The sequence below is a fragment of the Eptatretus burgeri genome, chromosome 13, assembly GCF_056783735.1.
Source record: "Eptatretus burgeri isolate ZD-2024b chromosome 13, Ebu_testis_v1, whole genome shotgun sequence".
NCBI classification, from domain to species: domain Eukaryota; kingdom Metazoa; phylum Chordata; class Myxini; order Myxiniformes; family Myxinidae; genus Eptatretus; species Eptatretus burgeri.
The window spans coordinates 14,702,123-14,728,814 of NC_140973.1; the positions used below are offsets into that span (position 1 = coordinate 14,702,123).

The window sequence follows — 26,692 nt, forward strand, 5'->3', positions numbered from 1 at the left end:
TAGCCAAGATCTTGTGAAAAAGCCAAGGAGTGGTCACACTGATCCTGCCCTACACAAACTCGGTTTTACAATGAATTTTGTCTTCTCAACTCAATTGATTCCCGGGTTAGCTAGACTAAGCTGTGGGGAGCAGATGAAGGAGACACAGGACTTTATACATACTAGTACGTGCCCGTACGTGCATGCAAAAAAAATATATATATATATTCAAACCGCGAGGCAGAAACAACCACACAGGCCGTTCCTTCGCTCTCACATGCCCGTACATGCAAACCCTGCACAAAACTTTCAACCCGCGAGCCAGAAACCACAGGCCGCTCCTTCGCTCTCGTAAACGACGACTGGATTGGGGCATTGTGTTTATCTATAAATGCGCACAAGAAATCGAGAAATTATTAGAATACATTAAGTCATCACTATCAGGAAATCCGTACGTTGTAACCCGTAATGGAGAACGCGGCTGAGGTTCTCTTCCCCATCGGCCACGCCTACACAGCAACGTGTCTTGTCATTGGTTGGTAAATAAATGGCCATAACTTGGGAAGCACTTGTTCGATTAATATCAAACCTTGAAAAGGCACATCCTCAGGTCCCCAGCAATATATCTGGCAAGTTTCAATTATATTGGACCAGTGGTTGTCGAGAAACAGCAGTCACACACACACACACACACACACACACACACACACACACACACACACACACACACACACACACACACACACACACACACACACACACACACACACCTGGAATTATAGATAGATGAAGAAGAGGCTGAAGGAGGGAGGGGAGAAAGGAGAAGATCTGATTGAGATGTTTAAGACAATGAAGGGTGTGGGTAAGATAGGTGCCGTGGAGCTTTTCAGCAGAGTGGAAAATGTTAGCACCAGGTCTGCTCGACAGGATTCCTTGCCTTAACTTGCTTTCCATAACCTACCAGAACACTAAAAGAGACATTTATGACAGATTCCAAAGGGTAAAACATTCATAAATGGAGTCAAAAGGGATAATTTTAGAAACCAAATTTGGAAGGTTGCTGTTGTCTCTGTTGCATAACCGATGTATATCTAATATTACCTTTAATTACTTTACGCTAATGCTGAGACACATTAAGGAAATAACTACACTATCTTTAACCCACGAGGAGTCATTTCCACAACACGATCCCCACCTTCCTCCTTCAGACTCTCCCGAGTCTGCTCTCAGAATTGGGAGCAATGCTGGGCATGACCCCATTTTTCAAACAAGACTACTCCCCATCCTAGTCTGAAAACCCACATACAAGAATTCAAAATAGTTCAGACCCGAAGCCAATACGACCCGAAGCCAAAAAAAGAGAGCCTCTTCTCCTCCTTTCTCCTATGACGTTTATGAAGCTTCTGGGCCCCCTACTCCGTAAGAAACTCCACCCCAAACTCTGTCTGAGGGCTGTGGTCCAAGCACTACAAATGTCTTCAGTGAACACAGTGCCTGTCAGCATCCGGTGTTCCCAACGTGATATACATATGAAGTAGAGGCTGGAGGAGGGAGGGGGGAAAGGAGAAGATCTGATTGAGATGTTTAAGACATGTTTAACTGCAATGTTGAATGAGATTTTGTTCCATGGGTGTTTCCATGGCCCAACGGCCTCTCTACCACTGGAATTTTTGAAATGGCCTGTAGAGTGGAGGGCCCAAAGCAATGCATAAAATGTGTCTTCTTCGCCCATTGTGGCCCAATAAAACTGGGTCTTCAGCCTTCATGTGGCCCAACACAGGTAAATCAAATGCCCCTTGTGGGCAAACATGCAAAGAACATAAACTTGGCCCATCTGGCAGTCACACATGGTGGGTATTCAGGTCTTTACCTTATATGTATTGCAAACCGTGGTGTCTGTCTGTGCATTCGTTTGTTTCCCCGTTTATGGCAGCCGCTTTCCACGCTGTGTTTGAATAGCAGCTCATTGGGGGTAAATCTGTCGGGGTAAATGGAGTAGAAAGCGAGGAATATGAAGTTCAGGTTGGTGTTCTTCAAGGATCTGTGCTCCTTTGTTGTTTATTATTGTGCTTGAGACTTTGTCACGGGAGTTTTGAACAGGATTACTTTGGGAATTGCTTTATGCTGATGATTTGATGTTGATCGCCGAGTCTGAGGAAGGACTGTTGCAGAAATTTAAAACTTGGAAAGAGAATGTCGATTCGGAGGGATTTTGGGTGAATCTGTCGAAAACCAAGGTCATGGTTTGTGACCAGAGCAAAGGCATTATTGTCAGGATTGGGAAATTCCCTTGTGGTGTTTGTAAATTTGAAATTGGCAGAAATTCCAGCTTCTGCTCTATTTGCAAGAAATGGATGCAATAGAGGTGTCGTGGAATTAAGAACATATTCAGAACAAATGTTGATTTTTGTCTACAAGACATGCACAGATGGTGAAAGCTCCCAGGCCCCGATGGAGAGAGAGATGATTCTGTCAGATGACTTTTCGTTGGGTTGTGTTGATGAGTTCTGTTATTTTGGTGACACGATTGGAGAAAGTGGTGGAGCAAGGTCGAGCTCGATTGACAGAGTTAGGAGAGCCTGGAAGAAGTTCAGAGAACTGCTGCCTCTTCTGGTGGGTAGAAGTAGATCCTTGAAAAAGAAAGACCAAATCTACAGGGCTTATGTAAGGAATGTCATGTTATATGATGGTGAAACATAGCCAATGAAAAAGGAGGAAGTTTTAAGACTGGATCAAACTGAGATGAGAATGGTTAGATGGCTGTGCGGGGTTTCCTTTAACAAGCTCAAATGAGCCAAGATCTTCGTCCTCTTAATGATGACGTCATAAAAACGAATATGACGTCATTGTGATTTATCAGGTTTGCGATAAATTATCTGTGCTAATGCCCGGCTTGATTCCCGCAAACAAAATTCAAACAGCTTGCCTAGTTTCGGAGATTATGGTATAGGCGATTTCCATTAGCAGTGATATTATGACGTCAACTTTTTTTCTAGGAAGAACTTCCAAAATCGGAGATGGTTACTGCCTGCACGTGGGCTTTCTGCATATACATGGCAAGTTTCACCAAGATCCGATGAAAACTCTGGGTTGTAAAACAAAAAAGTCAAAAAATAGAAATAACGTCATAAAAATTGATATGACGTCATAGTGATGTATCATATGTGCGGTAATTCATCTCTGCTAATGCCCTGTTCGATTCCCGTAAACAGAATTCAAAAAGCTTGCCGAGTTTGAGATAATTTTTTAGGCGATTTCCATGAGCGGAGATATTTTGACGACATAACTTTTTTTTCTAGGAGGAATTTTCAAAATCGGAGATGGTTACTGTCTGCGCAGGGTACGTTTACATAGATATGCCAAGTTTCAGGAAGTTTCGATGAAAACTGTAGGCTGTGAAACAAAAAAGTCCACAAGAACAACAACGCGAGTAAGACTTAGAGATCCTCCACGAGGATCGAAAATTAGGAAATCCTTTTTGGAATTGAGAGAAGAATTAAGTTTAGTGTCGTGTCGTTGGCGGTCCAAGGTTAATCTTCCCGACCCGATTTGTGGTGAGGGGCAGTTAACACCACCAGCCTGGACCTTTGAGCGGTCTTTCCCTAATAGGAGGCGGACACGTTGATCTTTGGAGATTATCACGTGCGCGGGAAGGGCATGGAGCAATGGCGGAGGGACGGGGGCACAGAAATGGATGCACAGGGGGGTTTATACTAGAACACCACGACAAATACACGGATAACTAAAATATAAAATGACCGTTTTTACAGCCATTTTTCCCTGCTGTGCAGGGGTTCGGCTTTTTCTTGAGGCAATGTTTTTTTTATGGCCGGATGCCCTTCCTGGTCGCCTCTTACGACACACAGGGATATGGTACACCTATTCTAACCGGGGCATACACCGGGACCAGTACACTGGTACTCACTTCGCCGAACTCAGATGGATGACAGGCTGAGTCAACCCCCTGGTGTTAATTCAGCAGCCAACGGGGCTTGAACGCAGGACCCTGGGATCCCAAGCCACCACCCTAACCACTAAGCCAACACCAGGCTTGACAAATACACGGATACAGCTGCTTAAAATAAACACATTTTATGAAAATTGACATATTTACAAAGGACAATAATCAGAATAAAATAATGTCAGGTAAACTAATCCTAAAGTCTAAATCAAGGCACCTCGACACACACACACTTAAATACAGACAAGGGGAAACAAAATAAAAGAAAACCCTTCCTTTATTCTGATGCTTACCTTGGCCCAGAGATGGTCCTTGTGGAACTTGGAATCGAGGCGCTTCTATTTGCACGTGCAGACTCACATAAAATGGCACCAAGTCACACTCTTGCAGCGGGAACATACGTCAGGAGATTCTATTCATGAGCGGTATTCAACACCAAGGCTCAGAGACCCCGTGCAGCTGCTCCGTGAGTCGATTGTCCATAACCAACCCGCTGTCTGACATACACGAGGCTCTGAGGCCTGTCACATACAACCAGCCAAGAGTCGATGGCCAGCGTCTCGCTTCACCACGCGAGCCAAATCGCCTCAGCACGAAGAGGAGAATCGTACCATGTTCTTCATGCGTCGAAGGAAAGCCAGCCGTAAAGCCCTGTTCTTTCAGGCCATCTCCGAGCTACGTTCTCTCTGGACGGTGTGCGTCCCTCACTCCGCACTCACCTATTCCTCCTCCAAAACTCTCCATTCTCCGTCCCATTTGATCTGCTGGCTCCCACGCCCTCTTCCTCTTCATGCGTCTCACGTCAAGCCCATCAATCCTCCGCCTCCGGGGGCGTGGCCTGCTCGCACAAAACCCGGGGCTTCTGCCCGCTTGTAGTTGTTTTAGGGACATGTTCCCCACTTTTATTGCCGATCTTGAAATACAAAACGTTGGGGAAAGTTCACAGGGTAGCGATTACAAACTGGAGTAATTAGTCTGAAACTCCACCTAATAAACATGGCACCACTCCCCGTGTGGTGACAAGTAACACTTAAGCTCACAGTTTCCCTACTTAATTACATCGAGACGTCTCCGACACATCCAAGGACCAAACAACTCTATTCAATCCTAACTTTCCGGTTAAATTCCGACATCTACCCCCACAAACATAACAATAGTTTATGTGTTGTTTTGAGAAGGAACAGACTGAGATGGTTTGGCCATGTTAAAAGGATGGATGATAACTCTTGGGTTAACAAGGACAAATGTGTCCAAGAGCAGCGTCCTAAAGGTTTTGTCGGCTAAAAAAAAAAATCTTTTTTTTTTCAAAAAACAACAACAACAACAACTTCCGATATTTCGTCACGTGCCTTCATTAAGCCACTAGCGAAACCCGTCATAATGTATTTACGATATATCGTGTATTTACGAAGTAAATAATGTGTTTACGAAATTACAATACGATAAATGGAATAATCTTTAAATAGTAACGTGAACTTTTCGAAACTTTTAAGCAAATGTCCGAATATATTTAAAAGTTCATGATAGACGCTCTCAAAAGGAACCGTCAATGTGAGGATGTGTACATGTGCTCAGTATTTAAGGCGATCCGGCTTTTGTTTTTCAAAAGTCGAGTCCGAGAGATTGAGGTTTTGGAAGAAGAAGAAGAAGAAGAAGAAGAAGAAGAAGAAGAAGAAGAGGAAGAGGAAGAGGAAGAGGAAGAGGAAGAGGAAGAGGAAGAGGAAGAGGAAGAGGAAGAGGAAGAAAGAAGAAGAAGAAGAATCCGTGTATCCAAGGATATGGAACTTATTGGCCTGTCCAGAGCGGATGCTCAGGTCGTATGGAGGCAAAATATTTGGTGGAAGATTGACTGATGTTGTTGTTAAGTTTTTTTTTATTTGTGTAGTTGTTGAGACGAACTGCCTTACCCAAGCTTGCACGGATAGGTCCAAGAAGATATTTATTACTTGTTGATTTAATGGCCATAAAAATGATCCTTAACATCAACATGAACATCTCGAGTTGATGGAAAGCAGACCTTCATCGAGTCACACAATTTAAAATATCTATATTTTGCCCTGTTTTTAGACAAATCCAACCTCTGCCACCTGATGCTGCACCACCATTTGGTGATGGGCGGTATAAATAGCTCACAGCTTTGGCTCTGAGTGAAACCAAGAGTGCAACACAAACTAGGACGGCCACTCGGTGGAGTGCATACCTCCAACAAGAAGAAGAAGTTACGTTTTGTATCTCACTGATAGCCCGGATCTGGATGCAGACCTGAACCAAAATCGAATCGGCTTGTCACCGAAACTCATCCATCCATATGTTTTTTTTCACAACTTGCCCACAAATTATTGAAATATCGTGATATAATGTATATCGTTTTTGGCCCCATCTCTCAATGGTGAAGAATCACTGAAGAAAAAAAAATTAAAAATTCTCATATCTGGATTCAGATTCGGATCTTCACCAAAATCGAATCATTTTGTCAGTGTCACAGCACACCCAACCTGTCCACTAAGTTTCGTCTGAATCCGTCCACAACTTTTTGAGATAGGGCTAAAAACGATACGTACACCATCACTCAGAGGTGAAGAATCACTTTTACAATTCGAGTATCCAAATCCAGATCTTCACCAAAATATAATAATTGGGTCCTCATCACATTCCAAACCTATCCACAAAATTTCGTCTGAATCCGTCCATAACGTGATGAGATATCCTGCTCATAGACAAACAGACAGGGGTGAAAACATAATCTCTGTCTGCCTTCAGTGTCAGAGGTAAAAAGAGCCTAACGTGAGAAAACCTAAATTTAAAGTCGGTGATATTGTTAGAATTTGCAGATGGACATCTCATTTTGCTTAATGTTATACCCAAAGATGGAGTCTGAACGTTTTAACATTGTTGATATTGTGACTGACCTCACTGCCCTCAGATAACTCCAAGAGTCCTCGGCTTCAAAAAAAAGACCATGGACACCGTCTCCAACACATTTCTGGCCAGGTGTTCACTCCGAGAATCGGTTTACCGTAACCGTGAAATGATTGAAGCAGATGGGGAACCATGCCGGTTGTGGTGCAACAGATGATAATTGGCAGAGCAAACCAGCATTACGCACCAAACCCTATCATCTATCAGAGGTAAATCAACCCTGGGTCAATGTCCCTTAGGCACGCTACGTCACAATCAAAGCAGGACAGGACAAGTCAAGACAGTTTCTTGGCCAGTCTGTGTGTGACAGGATACATTGATTTCTGCTGTGTGTGTGTGTGTGTGTGTGTGTGTGTGTGTGTGTGTGTGTGTGTGTGTGTGTGTGTGTGTGTGTGTGTGTGTGTGTGTGTGTGTGTGTGTGTGTGTGTGTGTGTGTGTGTGTGTGTGTGTGTGTGAGATGTCACACCTGGGGCTCTCATGGCGAGTCCATGTGTGGTGTGGAGAAATGGCTCAAGTCCAGAATGTAAAGAGAAAATAACATGTACTTAATCAAACTAACAGTCACACATGCATATCTGTCCACATAAATGTAGCCAATTCTTAAGTGCTAAACAGAAAACCATGAGACATAACTCTCTTTACCCGGATGGCATCGGCTCACGTGACTCTGCTATTGAACCTGCTCTGCTGCTGTCTCTCTCTCTCTCTCTCTCTCTCTCTCTCTCTCTCTCTCTCTCTCTCTCTCTCTCTCTCTCTCTCTCTCTCTCTCTCTCTCTCTCTCTCTCTCTCTCTCTCTCTCTCTCTCTCTCTCTCTCTCTCTCTCTCTCTCTCTCTCTGCTCTAACATCTCTCACCCTTCAGACAGACAGGCTGCAACCTCAATATCATTAGACTCTCTCTCTCTCTCTCTCTCTCTCTCTCTCTCTCTCTCTCTCTCTCTCTCTCTCTCTCTCTCTCTCTCTCTCTCTCTCTCTCTCTCTCTCTCTCTCTGCTCTAACATCTCTCACCCTTCAGACAGACAGGCTGCAACCTCTTTCCTTTGTTCAAACCTCGAAAAAAATCACCAGCTCTAACATCTCTCACCCTTCAGACAGACAGGCTGCAACCTCTTTCCTTTGTTCAATATCATTAGACTCTCTCTCTCTCTCTCTCTCTCTCTCTCTCTCTCTCTCTCTCTCTCTCTCTCTCTCTCTCTCTCTCTCTCTCTCTCTCTCTGCTCTAACATCTCTCACCCTTCAGACAGACAGGCTGCAACCTCTTTCCTTTGTTCAATATCATTAGACTCTCTCTCTCTCTCTCTCTCTCTCTCTCTCTCTCTCTCTCTCTCTCTCTCTCTCTCTCTCTCTCTCTCTCTCTCTCACTCTCTCACTCTCTCACTCTCTCACTCTCTCACTCTCTCACTCTCTCACTCTCTCACTCTCTCACTCTCTCACTCTCTCACTCTCTCACTCTCTCACTCTCTCACTCTCTCACTCTCTCACTCTCTGGTGTCTCTGTCTCTCTCTCTCTTGTGACTCTCTTGTGTCTCTGTCTCTCTCTCTCTCTCTCTCTCTCTCTCTCTGTGTCTCTCTCTCTCTCTCTCTGCTCTAACATCTCTCACCCTTCAGACAGACAGGCTGCAACCTCTTTCCTTTGTTCAAACCTCGAAAAAAATCACCAGCTCTAACATCTCTCACCCTTCAGACAGACAGGCTGCAACCTCTTTCCTTTGTTCAATATCATTAGACTCTCTCTCTCTCTCTCTCTCTCTCTCTCTCTCTCTCTCTCTCTCTCTCTCTCTCTCTCTCTCTCTCTCTCTCTCTCTCTCTCTCTCTCTCTGCTCTAACATCTCTCACCCTTCAGACAGACAGGCTGCAACCTCTTTCCTTTGTTCAATATCATTAGACTCTCTCTCTCTCTCTCTCTCTCTCTCTCTCTCTCTCTCTCTCTCTCTCTCTCTCTCTCTCTCTCTCTCTCTCTCGCTCTCTCACTCTCTCACTCTCTCACTCTCTCACTCTCTCACTCTCTCACTCTCTCACTCTCTCACTCTCTCACTCTCTCACTCTCTCACTCTCTCTCTCTCTCACTCTCTCTCTCTCTCTCTCTCTCTCTCTCTCTCTCTCTCTCTCTCTCTCTCTCTCTCTCTCTCTCTCTCTCTCTCTCTCTCTCTCTCTCTCTCTCTCTCTCTCTCTCTCTCTTTTCCACTAAATCATTTCTGCAAAGTCATCTTCCACCTTCAAGGAAGTTAGCCAACATCACTGCATTACATAAAAATGTGCAAAAACGGTTCCTCCTTAACTACAGACCAATTAGCTGACTTCCAATCCTCAGCAAGGTCATGGAATTCATCATCGCAGTTGACATAAAATATAAAATAATTCATTTTCTCCAATGGCCTCATCTCAGATCAATTCGGATTCAGACCTGGTCATTATACCTTAGACATGCTGCCTCCACTCTTCCAACCATGGATGGAGGCTCTGAATATCAGATATGAGATCAGGGCCGTCTCTCTGGACATATCTTGAGCTTTCAATACTGTCTGGCATCTTACTTTCTAAACTGTCTGCCTATGGCATCCAAGGCCAACTACACTCTTGGCTTACAGACTTCCTCTACACTCATAGCCAACCTGTGGCATTCAATGTAATCCTTTCATCTCCTCTCCTTGTCAAGGCTGAAGTGCACCCAAGGCATTGTTCTGGGCGAAGTCCTATTCCTGATCTTTGTCAAATATCTCCCTGACTCTTTGGAAAATCCTCTTTATTATTTGCTGATGACTCCCCCCTCTGCTCTAACATCTCTCACCCTTCAGACAGACAGGCTGCAACCTCTTTCCTTTGTTCAAACCTCGAAAAAAAATCACCAGCTGGTCAAACACTTGGAATATGTCTTTCAGTCCTGACAAATTCTCACACTCGCACGATCTCTATCCGAAAGGACCGTCTGGTTAACCCTCCTATATACTTTCTTAACTGAACTTCCTTCTAAGGAAATCCAGTCCATCAAACTCCTGGGTCTCAGTATCAGCCATGATCTTTCTTGGGCAAACCACATTTCAGAATTGCCTCCAAAACCAGCCACCAACTGGGCAAACTCTATCGTACAAAGTCCTTCCTTGGCACCCCTGAACTCCTGACAAACCTACAAGACTTTCATCCGCAATTTGATGGAGGACTGATCTCTCCTCTGGGCTGGCTCCCCTGCCTCACGTCTTGCTCAGCTTGACGCCGTGGAAACAAAGTCCTTCAATATCATTAGACTCCCTCTCTCTCTCTCTCGATGAAGCTGAGTTGATGGGCCTATATCCACGCCATTGCTGACAGGGCGGTGGTCTCTCTGTCTTATTCTGCCTCATTTCTGGACTTGCACCCAATGCTCTCTTCGTGCTTTGTCCCCTTCAGGTATCTGCAGGACACATGTGGTCCACCAGCAACCCTCTCCTCGTGAAACTGCCTAAATCCAGGATCACCGCTCACTTCCACTCATTTATTCCTCTTCCCCCCCCCTAAAAAAATCATGTAGAACCACCTTCCACACTCTCTTAAATCTCGTTCTTCCCTCCAGGTCTTCAAGACAGCTGTTCACCACCATCTCAAGTCATCCCCCATCCAAAATCATGATCTTTTCTGCACCCATTAAACCACCACGCACCCCTCCCAAATTTTTACTTTTGTATCCACCTCATCCACCCATTGCGTTCTCCCTTACCCCCGTCTTTACCTGCATCCCATGTTTGTACATCTCCATCTACTTTCTCCCTCCGCCCTGGTGTTGGTGTTTCCCCTTTCTCCTGCTGTTCCCTTTGTTGTGTTGTATCCTGATTTTGTTCTGTATCATAGCTATGCCACGAGCCTCGAGCATGTATGAAAAAAGAGAAATAAAGTATTCTGGTTCAGGCCTTTCAAATTTTGAAAAATTTGGATTTTCAAATGGCCAATCGGGCAGATTTGATCAGAAAGCCCTGCAGAACAGAAATGCCAAATTTGATGCTTGTATCATAATTTGCACGATTTCTCAACTATCTACTACAGTATCTACATGGGATTTTGAACCTGATGTTTCAGCATCTTGAACATTGTGCTCAAATGGGAATAGCTAAGCAGGTCAACAACCCATGTATTTGTACTCCCATTACAAGTGTGGGAAAAACTCTCAAATCTCGGGTCGAAAGTACACCGAGATCACAGGTTTCAAAGACAATGCACCAGAGATGAGTGCATGAGAGGATTGTTCTGCAGGACCTTTTATGTATACAAAGTGCGTTCGCAATCACAGGCCCAACAAAAGAAAAAGTCCCCAGACACCAGGAAAGTTTTTATTTTCTAACAAGCATTCATTGTGGACCTGTAAAGGCTGTTCCAACAGGGAAGAGAAAGCAATCATAATGAAACTGCACAATGTAAGGAAATTTACACAAGCTGAATATAAATTGCTGGCATTTTCTGGCAACACAATTGTCTCTGCGGCAACAGGAATTGAAACTTATCAAAAGCCTAATTGTTTTCTTTCTAATCACTGCTGTTAATAACTTTCCTTTGAAGACCCTGGACCAGTGACCTGCATCCAGGCTGCTGTTTGAAAGGTCTGTCTTTTTTATTTTTTGATTATTTTTTTAATTTTACCTACATAGTCGAGACTCATGGAAGAGTGCGTGCACTGAACAGATCAGGATATAACAGGACAAAAGGAATAGTGAGTGGAGAGGGGGGAGGGAAACACCAACAGTAGAATTGAAGGCCAAGATAGAGGGAGACTTTGCCAAACAATGGATGTGGGGAGGAATGGGTGGCAGGAAAGGACGCATGGGGTGGACAAGATGGATACAGAAGGAAGCTCTCAGGGGGGGAAACTGGAAATTTGTATGGAGGAGGTATTGAGCTGGGGTGTGGGGGGGGGGAGTTAACGAGGGACGGAAAAGATCATGGTTTTGGATTGAGGACGATCTGAGATGGTGGTGAACAGCAGTCTTGGAGGCGTAGAGGGAAGAATGAAACGAAATTGAAGAGCGTGTGGAACTTGGTTCCACAGGTGGGGGAAAAAAAAAAGAGTCACAAATGAGTGGAGGTGAGCAGTGACCTTGGATTTTGGTGGTTTCACCAGAAGAGGGTTAATCGTATTCCGTATGAGCCCTACTGAAACCTGGGGTGGACAAAGCATGGAAAGAGCAGAGGGTGCAAGACCAGAAAGGAGGCGGTGGAAGAGGAAGAGACCACCGACCTGTCTGTGATAGGACTGTGATACGCCATTGACTCAGCTTCATCACAGGAGATGGAGTCAGGCAGAGGGTGGAGTCATCAGCAAAGAGTGGAGTCATCACTTTCAAAATTACATAATTCTCGTATCCAGATCCGGATTCAGATCTTCACCAAAATTGAAACATTTCTTCCTCGTCACACATCCAACTTGTCCACCAGGTTTCATCCAAATCCGTCCAAAACTTTTTGAGATATCGTGCTATATATATCGGTTTGGCATTATCTCTCATTGGTGAAGAATCACTTAAAAAATTACAGTAGCTGGATCCAGATCCGGATCTTCACCAAAATCTAATTCGTTTGTCCTTGTCAAACACCGAACCTGTCCACAACTTTTTGAGATATCCACACACAAACAAACAAACAGACAAACAGACAGAAAGGGGTGAAAACAGCCTCCTTCAACTTCGGTGGCGGAGGTAATTATCAGATCTGGATCCGGATTCGGATCTTCACTAAAATTGAATCAATTCTTTCTTGTCACAAACCCAACGTGTCCACCAAGTTTTATTTGAATCTCTCCACAACTTTTTGAGATTTCGTGCTATATATTGTTTTTGGCCCTATCTCTAAATGGTGAAGAATCACTGAAAAAAATTATAGAAGCCAGATCCAGATCCAGATATTCACCAAAATCGAATCAGTTCGTCCTTGTCAAAGCGATTTAGTGATTTTAGTGAACCTGTCCACAACATTTCATCCAAAACAGTCCGCAACTTTCTGAAATATCCTGCACACAAACAAATAAACAAACAAACACACAAAAAGGGGATGAAAACATAACCTCCTTCACCTCCGGTGGCAGAGGTAACAAGTCATCACCAGGTTGTAGAGGAGGGAGACAAGTTTGAAAGTTCATTTTTGAGCTTATACAGATGTTGTTTTCTGGCTCTCCTCAGAGTGGACACACACTTGTTGCGGGTTTTTTGAAATACGCTGAGATCTCTTTCGGTCAGATTTGCCTTCCAGGAGGAAAAGGCAAGTTGTTTCCCAGCAAATGCCTCACCGCAGGATTCAGTCAGTGTACCATGGGTGGGAAGAAGGGTAGGATAATTGAAGACGATATGCGATGAATCTGTGCATGAGAGAGAGAGAGAGAGAGAGAGAGAGAGAGAGAGAGAGAGAGAGAGAGAGAGAGAGAGAGAGAGAGAGAGAGAGAGAGAGAGAGAGAGAGAGAGAGAGAGAGAGAGAGCAGGTTTCTATGGAAGAATTCCCAGGCTGAGTTTCCATCAATGGCAGTAGATGTGGGAGACCAGTCCTGAAGAGAGATGGCTGCTTGTAGTCCCTGCCAATCTGCTCGAGTGAAATGTCAGACTCACTGGCATTGTGGCAGCTCTTCAGAGAATAGCCAGAGAGATGTTGACTTTCACAAGCACATGATCAGATGAACGAGTTGGATCAGAGGAAGAGTAGGAGACATTTATGAGGTCGTTGGGTCATCACCAGGTCCAGAAAGGAGGATTTGCCATTTTGGAGAAACCTGGGTTGGAAAGATCACAAATACCTGCAGTAGCTGTCTTATCATTACTGACTTGGTACAAATGCATAATTTTGCAAAGGCTGTTAATAGCTGGTAAATCAAATTGTAGGGAAATTGATGGACGGTGACTTAGCTTGTTTTGTTCAAAATAATCTACTCCAAGCCTGGTCTTGGCTTTACAGTTAGGGTGGCTGGCCTAAGACCTTGGGGTCCTTGAGTTCAAGGCCTTGTCAAACCGTTGAATTAACACCAAGCACGTTAAGTTAGCCTGCCATCCTTCCAAGGTCGGTGAAATGAGTACCAGCGTTTTGGTAGCAGGGGGAACTGCATCAGTGGCACAGCGGTGTCTCCAGAAAACGATGCAGCCAAGCAGCTACAGACTGCAGATGTATAAATAAATGAAGCTACTCCGACTAACACCGACCTTTTTTTTTTTTTGGTCATCAAATGCTTTACAGTAAAAAGATTTCCTGGAAATGCACTATGTCTTGCATTTCAAAGGAAGCAAATTATGAGAAATCAAATTCCTGTACTGTAAGTTTCCTTCTTTTGCACTGGGTTAACTTTCAAGCAGCTGTGTCGTATTTCCCATGTACAAAAATAAATTAAAAAAAAGAAATTCTGCGGTCAATTTTGTCTGTCTGTTCCTGGTGATATTTTGTCTTCATTTCACTTTACTTTATTGTGATCATTCATGAGTCAAGTCCTCTTCTCACCAATTCCATTCACTTGCCAGTCCCATTCACACCTGCTTCCGACCATAAATGCCCACTAATCCATGTTGATCTGTGAGTAGAAATCTTTCCAGCAGAACAATCATTTTTAACAGTCATAACACTGGTCTGTGCCATTTCAGAGGTCTAGGTTTTCTCAACGGTCCTTATATGTTTTTTGCATGCTGAATTTAGAAATGTATCTAATTTCGCTCAATCAGGTCAAGTTTTCACACTATCTCAATTTTAAGGGAAAAAATAATCAAAATTTTTGTTTTTTTAATTAGCATTTTTATGAATTTAATTTTTTTTTAATTATTTTTTTTTAATTTTTAAAATTCAAAATCAGACTTACATTGACAGAAAATGTACAAACTATATGTAAAATGACGCACAAGTACTGTTATGTGAAATTCAACATGAAAAAGACGAAGGAAAACAGCGACTCCTGGAGCGACTGAAGTTGGGTGTTGCCAGAAACGACGATTTATCTATGTTTTTGTGAAATTGAAATGAAAGTAATTGAGAAGGCACTTTCTTCCACATTAAGTGTACTTGTGTGTCATTATATGTATAGTTTGTACATTTTCTGTCAATGTAAGTCTGATTTTGAATTTTAAAAAATGCTGATTAAAAAAACAAATATTTCGATTATTTGCTTCCTTAAAATTGAGATAGCATAAAAACTTGACCTGATTGAGCGAAATTAGATACATTTCTGAATTCAGCATGCAAAAAACGTACGTGGACCGTTGAGAAAACTTAGACCTCTGAAAAAAATATTTCAAATGCAGCCCAGTGTTATTGTAAGATTATTACCTCCACCACCAAAGGTGAATGAAGGTTATGTTTTCACCCCCTGGTCTGTTTGTTTCCTTGTGTGCAGGATACCTCAAAACGTTGTGGACAGATTCAGATGAAATTTGATTGGGCAGGTTGGATAAGGACGAAATGATTTGATTTTAGTGAAGATCCAGATCTGGATAGGATAAAAAAATTTTTAAAGTGGATTCTTCATCATTGAGAGATGGGGGCCAAAAACTATATTTGGAGCACGATATCTCAAAAAGTTGTGGACGAGTTATGACAAAACTTGGTGGATGAGTTGCTTCGGTGACAAGAACAAACCGTTTCAATTTCGGTTCAGGTATGGATTCAGATCTGACATATCAGTGGGATATGATTCTCCTCTCCCTGTCCAGACTGGAGTACCCCAAAGACAGTGTTCTTTGTCCATTCCTATTCCCGATCTTCATCAATGATCTCTTCTACTCTCCACAAGATCCGTTTTATCTATTCGTTCCAGTATCGATTTGTAAGATAAATGGCCGAGTATTTTTATTTTCGGAAATTTTAAACATCCAAAGACATGTTGGTTTTGTCTACTTGTCATTGTTTATTCAAGATTCTCTCACATTTATTTATTTTACGGCGGTGTAGCTGGCGGCGCAATCGGAAGTTGTGGACGGCGTTGCGATTTTAATTTATTTGAAGCAAAATGGCAATACAAAATGTTTTGCTCCTGTTATTGGAATAAATTATCCACAAACGTCGAGAGCGTAAAGAATTACTGAAATTATTTGAGAAACTTTGTGAAGACTGGCTCCTAAAAATACATGGAGACTCAAGAGTGATGATGATGCAAATATATAATGAATTGTATTGGCAATATTACTTTTTTTCTTTTTTCCTTTTTTTCTTTTTTCCTTTTTTTCTTTTTCTTTTTTCCTTTTTTTCTTTTTCTTTTTTTTTTTTTTTTCTTTTCCTTTTTGTTTTTTTTTCTTTTTCTTTTTTCCTTTTTTTTCTTTTTCTTTTTTCCTTTTTTTATTTTTATTTTTTCCTTTTTTTTATTTTTATTTTTATTTTTTCCTTTTTTTTTCGTTTTCTATTTTCCTTTTTTTTTCTTTTTCTATTTTCCTTCGATTAACGTAGGGAAGGGTGTATAACTGTAAACCCTATAGCTTGGTCGTTTTTTTTTGTTTTTTTTATTTTTTATTTTTACTCGATCAGAATTTTTTCCACGCTGGAGTAAACGTCCAGTTCACCCTCAACATTGAAGAAGAAGTAGAAGAAGAAGAAGAAGAAGAAGAAGAAGAGGAAGAAGAAGAAGAAGAGGAAGAGGAAGAAGAAGAAGAAGAAGAAGCCCTTGCTGACGTTGTTCAGGATAATATTCTGTGATGATGTCCCGGGGTTCAAGCGCTGGTTTTGATCGGCACATTACGATCTTCTCTCCGGAGGGAAGACTTTACCAAGTTGGTGAGTGAAGTAGAAACGATTTGGGGAATATCTGTTCAGATTCCTGAATGGATCAAGTCCAAGGATGTCGTTCGGTTCGGTTCTGTCAATGGCCTGCGGCCTTGTTGGGCCTACATGTAGCCGAGGTCGAAACAGGCTCGTTTTCCCCATTCCTTGCTCTTTTTCGCCTCTATCCCGAACGTCGTTTAGCCGTGCACACACCTTCACCTTGTGATGAACCATTTAGATAGATTACTTGTTTAATGCTAGGCCTGCGGCCTTGTTGGGCCTACATGTAGCCGAGGTCGAAACAGGCTCGTTTTCCCCATTCCTTGCTCTTTTTCGCCTCTATCCCGAACGTCGTTTAGCCGTGCACACACCTTCACCTTGTGATGAACCATTTAGATAGATTACTTGTTTAATGCTAGGCCTGCGGCCTTGTTGGGCCTAAATGTAGCCGAGGCCGAAACAGGCTCGTTTTCCCCATTCCTTGCTCTTTTTCGCCTCTATCCCGAACGTCGTTTAGCCGTGCACACACCTTCACCTTGTGATGACCCATTGAGATGGAGGATTACTTGTTTAATGTAATTTACATCTCTTGCTGTGCGTCCTTCTAAATGGCTTAGTCACTGGAAGCGAGCCCCCTTGGACGTGCTAGTTGTCAATCTGATGTTTGCTTCCGTCATGTTAGCACAAACTATCTGGGTTTCCGTGGATGAGATCGTTCAGTCCGACTCGCCGTGGAACCGACCGATACTCCACTGTTAGACGAGAGACGACGTGGTACGTCAACAGCCTTCTGCTGTTTTGAATCCGAGATCAATCAAATAGGATACTGACTGTACTGTATTGTGAGAAACTAATTTTGTTTTTTGTTTTTTTTGCAGAATATGCCTTCAAAGCCATTAACCAAGGTGGTCTTACGTCCGTGGCAGTGAGGGGTAAAGACTCTGTGGTCCTTGTTACACAGAAGAAAGTGCCTGTGAGTCCCTTCTGCACTATTTGTAACCCATTAACCTTCCCACCACCAGAACCAGTATGCCGACACCAGGCATACTTGTGTCAAGTTTGATTTAACTCCCTTCAGCTGTTCTCAAATATCTCATTTTTACCTGACATGACCTTTGAGCTCTTGACCACATCGTCTGATCAATTTATACGTGCGACATGACACGTACTTTTACCAAGTTTGACGAGGAACGCTTCGGCCGTTCTCAAGTTATACCTGGGAAGAAAACAACCTTTCACAGATTCTGACCTTTGACCTTTGACCTTTGACGCCTGGGATGGTATCCGAGGATCCTCAGTTCAAATCCCCCTCAGATGTTGAATTAATACCAGGTGGGGTTGACTTTGCCTGGCATCCTTGCGAGTTCGGCAAAATGAGTGCCAGCTTGCTGGTATCCTGTGTCGGAGTGGCGACCCGTCCAGGATTGGACTCGATAGCCAAAGACACCGCTTGGGCAGCACCAATGCTCTGCACAGAGTATGGTCCATTTGGATGGACGGATTAACCCTTGCTGACCCTCTTATTTATTCGTATGCAGCCTGTGGCTGCTTGGCTGCATCATTTTCTGGGGGCACGGCTGTGCCACCGATGCAATGTTCCCTGTTACAAGCACGCTGGTGCTCATTTTGCTGACCTCAGAAGGATGGCAGGCTGAGTCAATCTGCCTGGTGTTAATTCAACGGCTGACGGGGGCTTGAACTCGAGACCCTAACAACCGAAGCCAACACCAGGCTTGCAGATCCTCTGATGTTGCTTTTGAAAAGTTTTTCAATGCCGTACTTTATCTTGCGTCAAATGAATTGCAAACACGCTGATAGGATGGCCTGGAGGTACGCACACTCGCCTCTAAGCCATCTCGCCTGGGTTTGAATCCCGACCCAGCTATAAACCGTCGTCCCAGTGTTTCACAGGCAGGGCGATTCATCAATGTGTGTGCCGTCCCTCGCTTAGACATTAAACTCGGCGCCCCAGCTGCCGGCATTAGTTGGTGGACGATAAAGATCCCACGGTGTCGTTCATGAAGATTAGGTGAGCTATCGCCAGCGCGCTGAACAAATTACAAATTCCTGCTGTAACTAACTGATGATGGGCTAGTGATGGCAAATTCCCCTGCACGACCCCAGGCCAATAAACTGCTTCGGCAAAACCGACACTCTCTATCGGAGAATGGTGCATCAGGTCGAAATTGCACACTTGCCAGAATTTTGTCTCGGTATGGTTCCCACCATCCTCAAAAGTATTAATTTAAAATGAGCCATCAACTTATTTTGCCCCATTTCCCCACTTTCCTCCTCTGTCTCTTGCATTTTTCTGAACTTGAATCGCTTTCCAAGCCGCCTCTGCACGGCCATTTTGATTTTGGCAACGGAGAGATAAGGTAAGTTAGCATTTAAGATTCCATTTCTATTTTTAAATTACGAAGTTTGTACATGTACCCACGCACATGATAAGGAAATTGGTATACTTTTACATGATTCACAAGGAAGTTGGACATGATGAAATAGAGACTGTATATGGGATTTGAGCATGGGTTCAAATTTGAACATCGTCCCTCGCTTGCCCAATTTTGGCGAGGAATTGCTGCATACAGTGTAATCGTTTCTGTGACTGATGTATCGATACCTAGGTGGTATAACAAGTATGTGGCTGGACCCCTGAATTATTTAGTTATGATGCATTGTATACATCAAAGTGGTATTACCTCTGCCACTGAGGGTGGACTGAGGTTGTTTTCATGTCTGCCTGTCTGTCTATGAACAAGAAATCTCAAAAAGTTATTGACTGATTCAGGCGAAATTTTGTGGACAGGTTGGTTGCGTGACAAGGACGAATTGATTCGTTTTTGGTGAAGATCTGAATCCGGATCCAAGAATTTTAAAGTAATTCTTCACCTTTGAGCGATGGGGCTAAAAACGATGTGCAGCGCAATATCTCAAAAACAAAAAGTTCTGGATGGATTCGGACAAAACTTGGTAGATGAGTTTGTTACATGACAAGAACAAGTCGATTAGATTTTCGTTCAGGTCTGAATCCAGATCTGGCCTGTCGGTGGGATACATAGCGTTTTAACTGTTCAGCCTGGTGGAGGTATGGGCTCGACCGAGTGCCGTTCCAGTTGTGCCTTCTTCCTGAGGCACTTTCACTTCTCTGAATTAAATATTGATTCCCATTTCATTTCCTATTGTCGTCTCCCTTCTTTCTAAATTCCTACCTTGGTGCATCCTTTCTTTTTTTTTCATCATATTCGTTTTTTTTTTTTATTAAAAAGTAATTATTTATTTATTGTTAGCGTAACCCTGTGAAGATAATAGACAGCGTAACAAAGGTCGTTGGTTCCATTCCAGCTCAGTGCTGCAAGTATTTAGCATTTGGATTATGGATTTCTGGAAATGGACCTGATCTTGGGAGAATTGCTATGCCTTTTAGGTTGGAGGTAAAAACCCAGCTCGCTCACTAATGACCTCAAGTGTGGGAGTAATCCGCCTGCTCTGCATGGTCAGACATGCATTGAATGTGGTTCCACACATTTAACGGGTTGACATTGCACTCAGGACAACTTAGGATGGGCACTAAAATGCTACCGATGAAAATGTAGTGCCACCTGAAGATCCCCAACCATAAAATTTGGCTTATTTTGTTGCATTTCAATGAGATTAAAAATATATATTTATTTCTTTAGTACTTAATAATGCTCTTGTTATTTGCTTGTTTATTTATCATATTGCTTGCGTTCCAGGACAAGCTTCTCGAATCGAGTTCGGTGACCCAGCTTTTCAAAATCACCGACAAGATTGGCTGTATGATGACCGGGATGACAGGTACAGAAGGAGAATGCCCTCGATCCCTAGGCTGTATGTTCTATAACATGGGAAGTGTTGTCATGTGTTTGTAAATGTATTTGTATTTGGAATATTTCCCTCCCCAACCCCAAATCTATGTTTATTTCTAAAGAAGGCAGTAAAGCTTCAGAAATGTGAAGATAAGAGTGTGAGAACGAGAATATAGGATCTATAACTGCACATGAATGTATTCATTCATTTATTTATTCATTCCAAGCTAATGAAACATTTGGGTTATGTCCACAATTTTTGAGGTTAAGTTAAGAGGTAAAGGAAGTGTTGTGTTTAATAGGGAATAGGAAGAAGAGGAGAAGGGAATATGTGTGCTTGGGATCAGCAATTCGGTAATTGTTGTGTATGCTATGTTTATTTCATTGCACGAGGTTTTGTAGTGCTAGCATCATCGTGTGTGTGTGTGTGTGTGTGTATATATGAGCAAGGCGCAGTGACACAAACTCACCCAGTCCTTTGTTGTGGCCTGCACAGCTGATGGCAGGTCCCAAGTTCAGCGGGCACGATACGAGGCTGCCAACTGGAAGTACAAGTTCAACTACAACATCCCTGTGGATATGCTGTGCAAGCGCATGGCGGACATTTCCCAGGTGTACACGCAAAATGCTGAGATGCGTCCCCTGGGTTGTTGTGAGTTAACTGATAGCTAGTTGTTTTATATTAAGTTACTGAATCCTGTGCTGTTCTTTACATATGTGCACTTTGGATAATCAGGGTTTTGTTTTATTTATTTGTTTGTTTGTTTGTTTGCACTATTCTGATCACTAAGCGCTGGGTGTGCCAAGCATTGTTGTCAATCGTAAAAGAGACGAGCAACATTTGTGGCTCGTATTACACACTGTTGGGAGTTTGGCTGTCTTTAATAAATCTGGAATAAGAGCAGGATTCATGGTCAAGTATTGGGAGAGAAGTGAAAGGGATGAGCAAGGATTGGATGCAAAGATTCAGTTTGTTAGGGAAGATAAATGTCTAGCAGGAATGTTTGAGGAACAGGTCGGTACAACAGTCAAAATGAACGGAATAGATGTGATAAGCAAAGATAAATCGGCCAGAACAGGTAATAAAGAAGAAGAGCCTCAAGCTATGCTCTGATGGCTAAACATCGAGGGACAGTAACTCGCACGAGGGGAACTCGTTATCCTTATTTGGCTCGTTATGCTCTTTATTCTTGTTTGCTCTCTGGTGAGAGGACCCTCGATGGGCAGTTTTCTGTTCTCTTTTTTTTTATCAACAGTCCTGAATGTATTTACCTGCAAAATATGGTTGTCACCTACCTGTCAGGCCTTTTTATGTATTTTAAATGCACAAATTTGCTGTGGGGATTTCCTGAAGGTGATACTTTGTTTGTTTATTAATTTATTTTTTTTGATGAAATAGCTTTCAAATGTGTGATGGGCTTTGTCAGGTTATTTGTAATGTTATTACACACTGTTTGGATATTTTCACGAGGTCCATTATTGTCTTGCTCCATCATTTTCTGGGATATTTTGTGGAGAACTTTTTATGCTTTACTCGAGGATTTGAAATTTGGGTTGTAGTTCCGTATTCTACAACGATGCCCGTCTCCAAATTCCGTATCTCTTTAACCTCTCGTTTTATTTCCCTTCCCCATTGGACGTGTTTTATTGTTGAAGCGGTGCAAATTATCTGGCTTGTGCAGACTCGTATTTCATTTATTTATTTATTTTGTTGTTGCGAAAGAGTGACCACAAAAGGATGTTGTCACATCTTTCAGCAAGGTCAAGTTCTCCTTTGTTTCAAAAAGAAGCCAAAATGTCACAAAACAGAAATTTCAGTTGTAGTTATGGATCCATACTTTTATTTGAACTATTTGTGAAAAATTAACTAATTGGAGATAAATATGACAACAACAATAGATAAATATATTTTTTTAAAAGGCACTTCTGGCTAAACAGTCATATAAGGTTCCGCCTATTAGGCATGAGCTACAGTCCTCGACATCTCCACAGGATTGTACTACAGCCAATACCAGGAAGATAATTGAATTCTCAATTATAGACCAGTCCATCCCAGAGAGGGAATATCCATGGACACGTATTTTAGGCTTGTTGGCCATTATCAGTGTGGAGCAGAAGCTTCTCCCAGAAGTGCCTAATAGGCAGAGCCTATGTGACTGGTTAGCCAGAAGAGCCTTTTTTTTTAAAAAAAATTAAATTTGTTCTTGGATATCCCCAGAACTGTCTTTGGTACCACAGACAGTTAATGTGTGGCAGGCATTTCCTGTTGGTGAGGATGCATGCTGCCATAGCTGGTGTGGCACTTGCTTAATGGTACCCACTGCCTTAATGTGGGCTGATTGCATGTACGTGTACGTATACATGTACATATCCATACACACACACACACACACACACACACACACACACACACACACACACACACACACACACACACACACACACACACACACACACACACACACACACAATTGTAAAAGCTGTTGTTTCGAGATGATTTAATCGGTGAGCAGCAACAAACCGTCACACTTGATATAGTAATTAAAAGATTGCGTAAACACAAATACGCTGTTTGTTTTCAAGCTGCAATAAATCAAAGTTTTTGGAAACAAATAGACTCGTTTCTCATCCTTTCGACAGCGAAAGCACTGATGCCACCGTTTTGCCATATGTAAATAAATTTTTATTCCCATTATTTCTGTCTCATTGATGACCTCACCAATTTGTATCATACTTACTTGTACCACGTGGTAATTGTCTTGTTTGTTTGTTTTTTGGGGGGGGGGGAGGTTCTGTGCCAATTTGCGTTGCACATTTGACAATGAAGAGATAAATCCAAAAATTAAGTCTGCCAGTTAATGATGCTTGTTTGTTTGTTTTATTTCTGGGCATTTTCCTCCATTACCTCCACACAGGTATGATGATCATCGGAATCGACGAAGAGTTTGGGCCTCAGCTGTACAAGTGCGACCCAGCTGGCTACTTCTGCGGCTTCAAAGCAACAAGTGCAGGCGTGAAACAGACAGAGGCGAACAGCTTTTTGGAAAAGAAGATCAAGAAAAAGCTAGAATGGACCTACGAGCAGACCGTTGAGGTGAGTTTAACAACTACATCTTCATCCGAGCACTTTTTTTTAAATTTTTATTTATTTAGTTTTTTTTAAACAAGGCTACAGCAGAGCGATGCCTATCGTTGGATTTTTTTTTAATTTTTTAATTTTTCCCCCACAATGGTTATGGAATTCTACCTTGTGCTGCTGAGCTACGGATGTCTCTAAAATCCTCTTGATTCTATGAATAATACTATTCACGACAGTTGAGCCATATATGTTAGAGGGGTAGCATATGCTCGTTATTGCTGTGCATGCATTTCCACAATGAGGTTGAATGAATAATTTGAGTACGTCTACTAGGTTTTTTTTTTTTTTTTAAACAGTGTTTTGGACAATCGTGTTATTAATACAATGGTTTATTATCTATTGGTTCACGAGTCAGTAAGTGACCACTATATTCGTTATTGGTGTGTGTCTGTCTGTCCTGAGCATAGCTCCGTGTGTTTTGATCCGATCCTGATAAAATTTTGGTGGGAGGTTTATATCATGATCTAGTTGTTTTCCTAAGAATGGGTGTGCTGCACCCATTATGGGCGGAGCCACGCCCAAAAAAACGTGTTTTTAGGGGGTAGCCGGTTTCAAGTTACATCTTCTCCGAGGGGTTTGTCGAATCTGGCAGGGGTTTTCGGTATTTGGTTAGCCCAATGGCACCTGCATAGCCCCATGGAGCTAAATTTTTTTTTTCATTTTCGCCACAAGGTCACGAACTTAGAAAATGTCAAAAAAATCAATAGATTGGGCATCCAGCTCCTAGGGTTTTCAACTGTTTCAAATGAAAGTTGGCATGCAAGTAGTGCTCTTCGAGTACTACAACTTTCATCATTTACGTTTTTCCCGATTCCCACCATAAAAAAAATAAAAAAGGCAAACTACGTTTAGGATTTCGCAATTCGTGGTCAATTTGTGGTGCTCTTCGATTACTACAACTTTCATCATTTCGTTTTTCCCGATTCCTGCCAGTTTGCCCGTAGCCTGTTTCAAATGAAAGTTGGTATGCAAGTAGTGCTCTTCGAGTACTACAACTTTCATCATTTACGTTTTTCCCGATTCCCGCCAGTTTTCCCGTGGCGTCCCCTCGTAGGTCAAAAAATTAAAAAGGCGAACCGTGTACATTGCTCGTGAACCATCGCCGTCTTCAGACTTGTAAACAATATTACGATGGCTGTCTGGTCTCCCATCTCTTCTGACTGCTTCATGCATCACCAAACTTTGCTGACATAATTTTAAAAACCTCTCAAGATTGATTGCGGCATCTAGATTTACTTCCAACTTCTATTGTTATCGGCCCAATCGAAAGTCTGCTTTGGTCAAAGCTTTCCTATAAGCCAGATGGCGTCATGGCATTCTGGTAGACAGTGCTTCAAGCCCAGCTGTCACGAACACCTTCTTCCTCTTCTGAATCATTATTCTATGCCCCTTCCTCTCCTTGGTTTACTGAAGGGTTTTGCATGTAATGTGTCATGCAGGAAATTTTGTCACAATTGTTGCAAAGTTTGGATAAGTTAGTTTTTTTTTAGTTTTTTTTGCTCCGAGATACGAGTCACGTGATTCAACCCTCACTCTCCTATCAAATGCCATGTTCCATCCAATTACCCATACCTGACGAGTATGTCCACTATTAATACTAGCTTGGCATGGAAACTCATTTGTGAAGGTTTGTTTGTTTGTTTGTTTGGTGTTTTTGTGTGAATTGGTTAATTAGACATCCCCTTGTGGCCATGTTTGGCAGCTAAGTTGTAGAAACTTTAAATGTATTGTCCTGTACCAGAAATATTGCAGCTGAAATTACTCTCGATCATGTTCTGATGTGGGGTGGGGCAGTTTGGAGATGGGGGGGGGGGTGGGAATGCTTGGAAAGAGATTGGTTTTTGAACAAATGATTGACTTGGTGGTATTGCCAAGATAAAGGCATTATTGTCTACGCTACCTCTTTAGCTGAGGGTATTCTCAATGGAAGGTGTACGTGTTGGCTGCGTTTGTCTTGAGCACTCGTGTGTTCTGCCTGCAGACGGCCATCACGTGTCTCTCCACTGTGCTTTCGGCTGATTTCAAGCCCACGGAGATTGAGGTGGGCGTCGTGACAGTTCAGACCCCCAACTTCAGGTAATGTTTCCATTCATCCCACGTTGCCGTTATCTTGTTCCGGATGACTCGTCAATGTTTCCAAAGGACCATGTGCTGTTTCACTCCTGTATGAATGCTTTTAATTTAATTTTTTTTTTGCAATTGTTTTCCTGCAGGGTTTTGACAGAATCTCAGGTGGATACCCACTTGGTGGCAATCGCAGAGAGAGACTGAGCCACAGCTGCCTTTAGTTTATTTTTTTATTTTCACCCTTATGTTCTCCATCACTGAATGTCCTTTGGCAAAAAGTTTGGTTTACCTTTTGCTTCCTCAGCAAACGTTCCTCTTCACTGCTTGCTCGTCATTTTGTGTAATAAAATTGGATCCAAACAAATGCCATTATACACTTGAAAGGTGTTCAATAAATACATAAAACAAACAGCATCACCTACAAGGAAATCACACCACCTGTTCATTAAGAGGATAAAGAGTATGTGATGAGGGACTATCAAGTAGTATGAAAATATGGAGTATTTAAAAAAAAAAAAAAAAAATTGACACTCCCCTTCCCCCCTCTTCTCTGTGCAATCCCCTTCTCTTCTTTCTCTTTATTCCTATCTTCAAATCTTTTCTCTTCTCTCTCTTGTACTCCTCTGCCTTCCTTCGTTTCTCTTTCTGGCTTTGGTTCGACCTCTTCCTTTTTCTCGATTTCAGTCGTGTGCGTAATAAAATGTCCCCGGATGTATTGAACATTCATTCTCATAAATTCCCCCCTCCACACGTTTCCCTCGGCAAAGTACAATGGAGATTGTTTGTTTGCTTGTTTATTTAAAATCCTGTTGCTTTACTAAAGGATTTTGCCTGTGTATGTCACGCAGGAAATTTGGTCACAATCGTTGCAAAGTTTGGATAAATTTTTTTTTTTTTTTTTGCTCCATACATATGAGTCACGTGATTTGTCCTCTGATCCCCCGAGTGGAAATTCCTGATTTCCAACATCAAGGCATCGTCATCATCGTGATGTGATTCACTGAGTTGTACTTTTTCTTTCGACTGCGGTTTTGAGGCCGAGTTGCCAAATTCTTTTGGAATTTTTGTGGTATGTTATTACTCTTGTTATTTTAAAAAAAGTCATGGTTAATGCTACCATCCAT

General features: G+C 42.4%; 2 protein-coding genes across 2 annotated transcripts in view; one reads left to right on the plus strand and one right to left on the minus strand.

The window, feature by feature from the left end:
* LOC147013893 (uncharacterized) overlaps positions 1–4,700 on the minus strand; it is a 106,313-nt gene extending 101,613 nt beyond the window's left edge. Inside the window, exon 1 of the mRNA XM_085851211.1 lies at positions 4,234–4,700. Within this exon, the coding sequence (XP_085707337.1) occupies positions 4,234–4,339 (106 nt within the window). The 5' untranslated portion in view covers positions 4,340–4,700. The remainder of the gene's footprint in view (positions 1–4,233) is intronic.
* An 11,653-nt stretch (positions 4,701–16,353) lies between these two features.
* PSMA6 (proteasome 20S subunit alpha 6) lies at positions 16,354–25,980 on the plus strand. The gene is made up of 7 exons (XM_085851217.1): positions 16,354–16,544; positions 17,411–17,505; positions 20,270–20,351; positions 20,859–21,014; positions 23,278–23,456; positions 25,483–25,577; positions 25,715–25,980. The coding sequence occupies exons 1-7, from the start codon at positions 16,466–16,468 to the stop codon at positions 25,770–25,772; spliced, it is 744 nt and encodes a 247-aa protein (XP_085707343.1). The 5' UTR covers positions 16,354–16,465; the 3' UTR covers positions 25,773–25,980.
* The last annotated feature ends 712 nt before the right edge of the window (positions 25,981–26,692 follow it).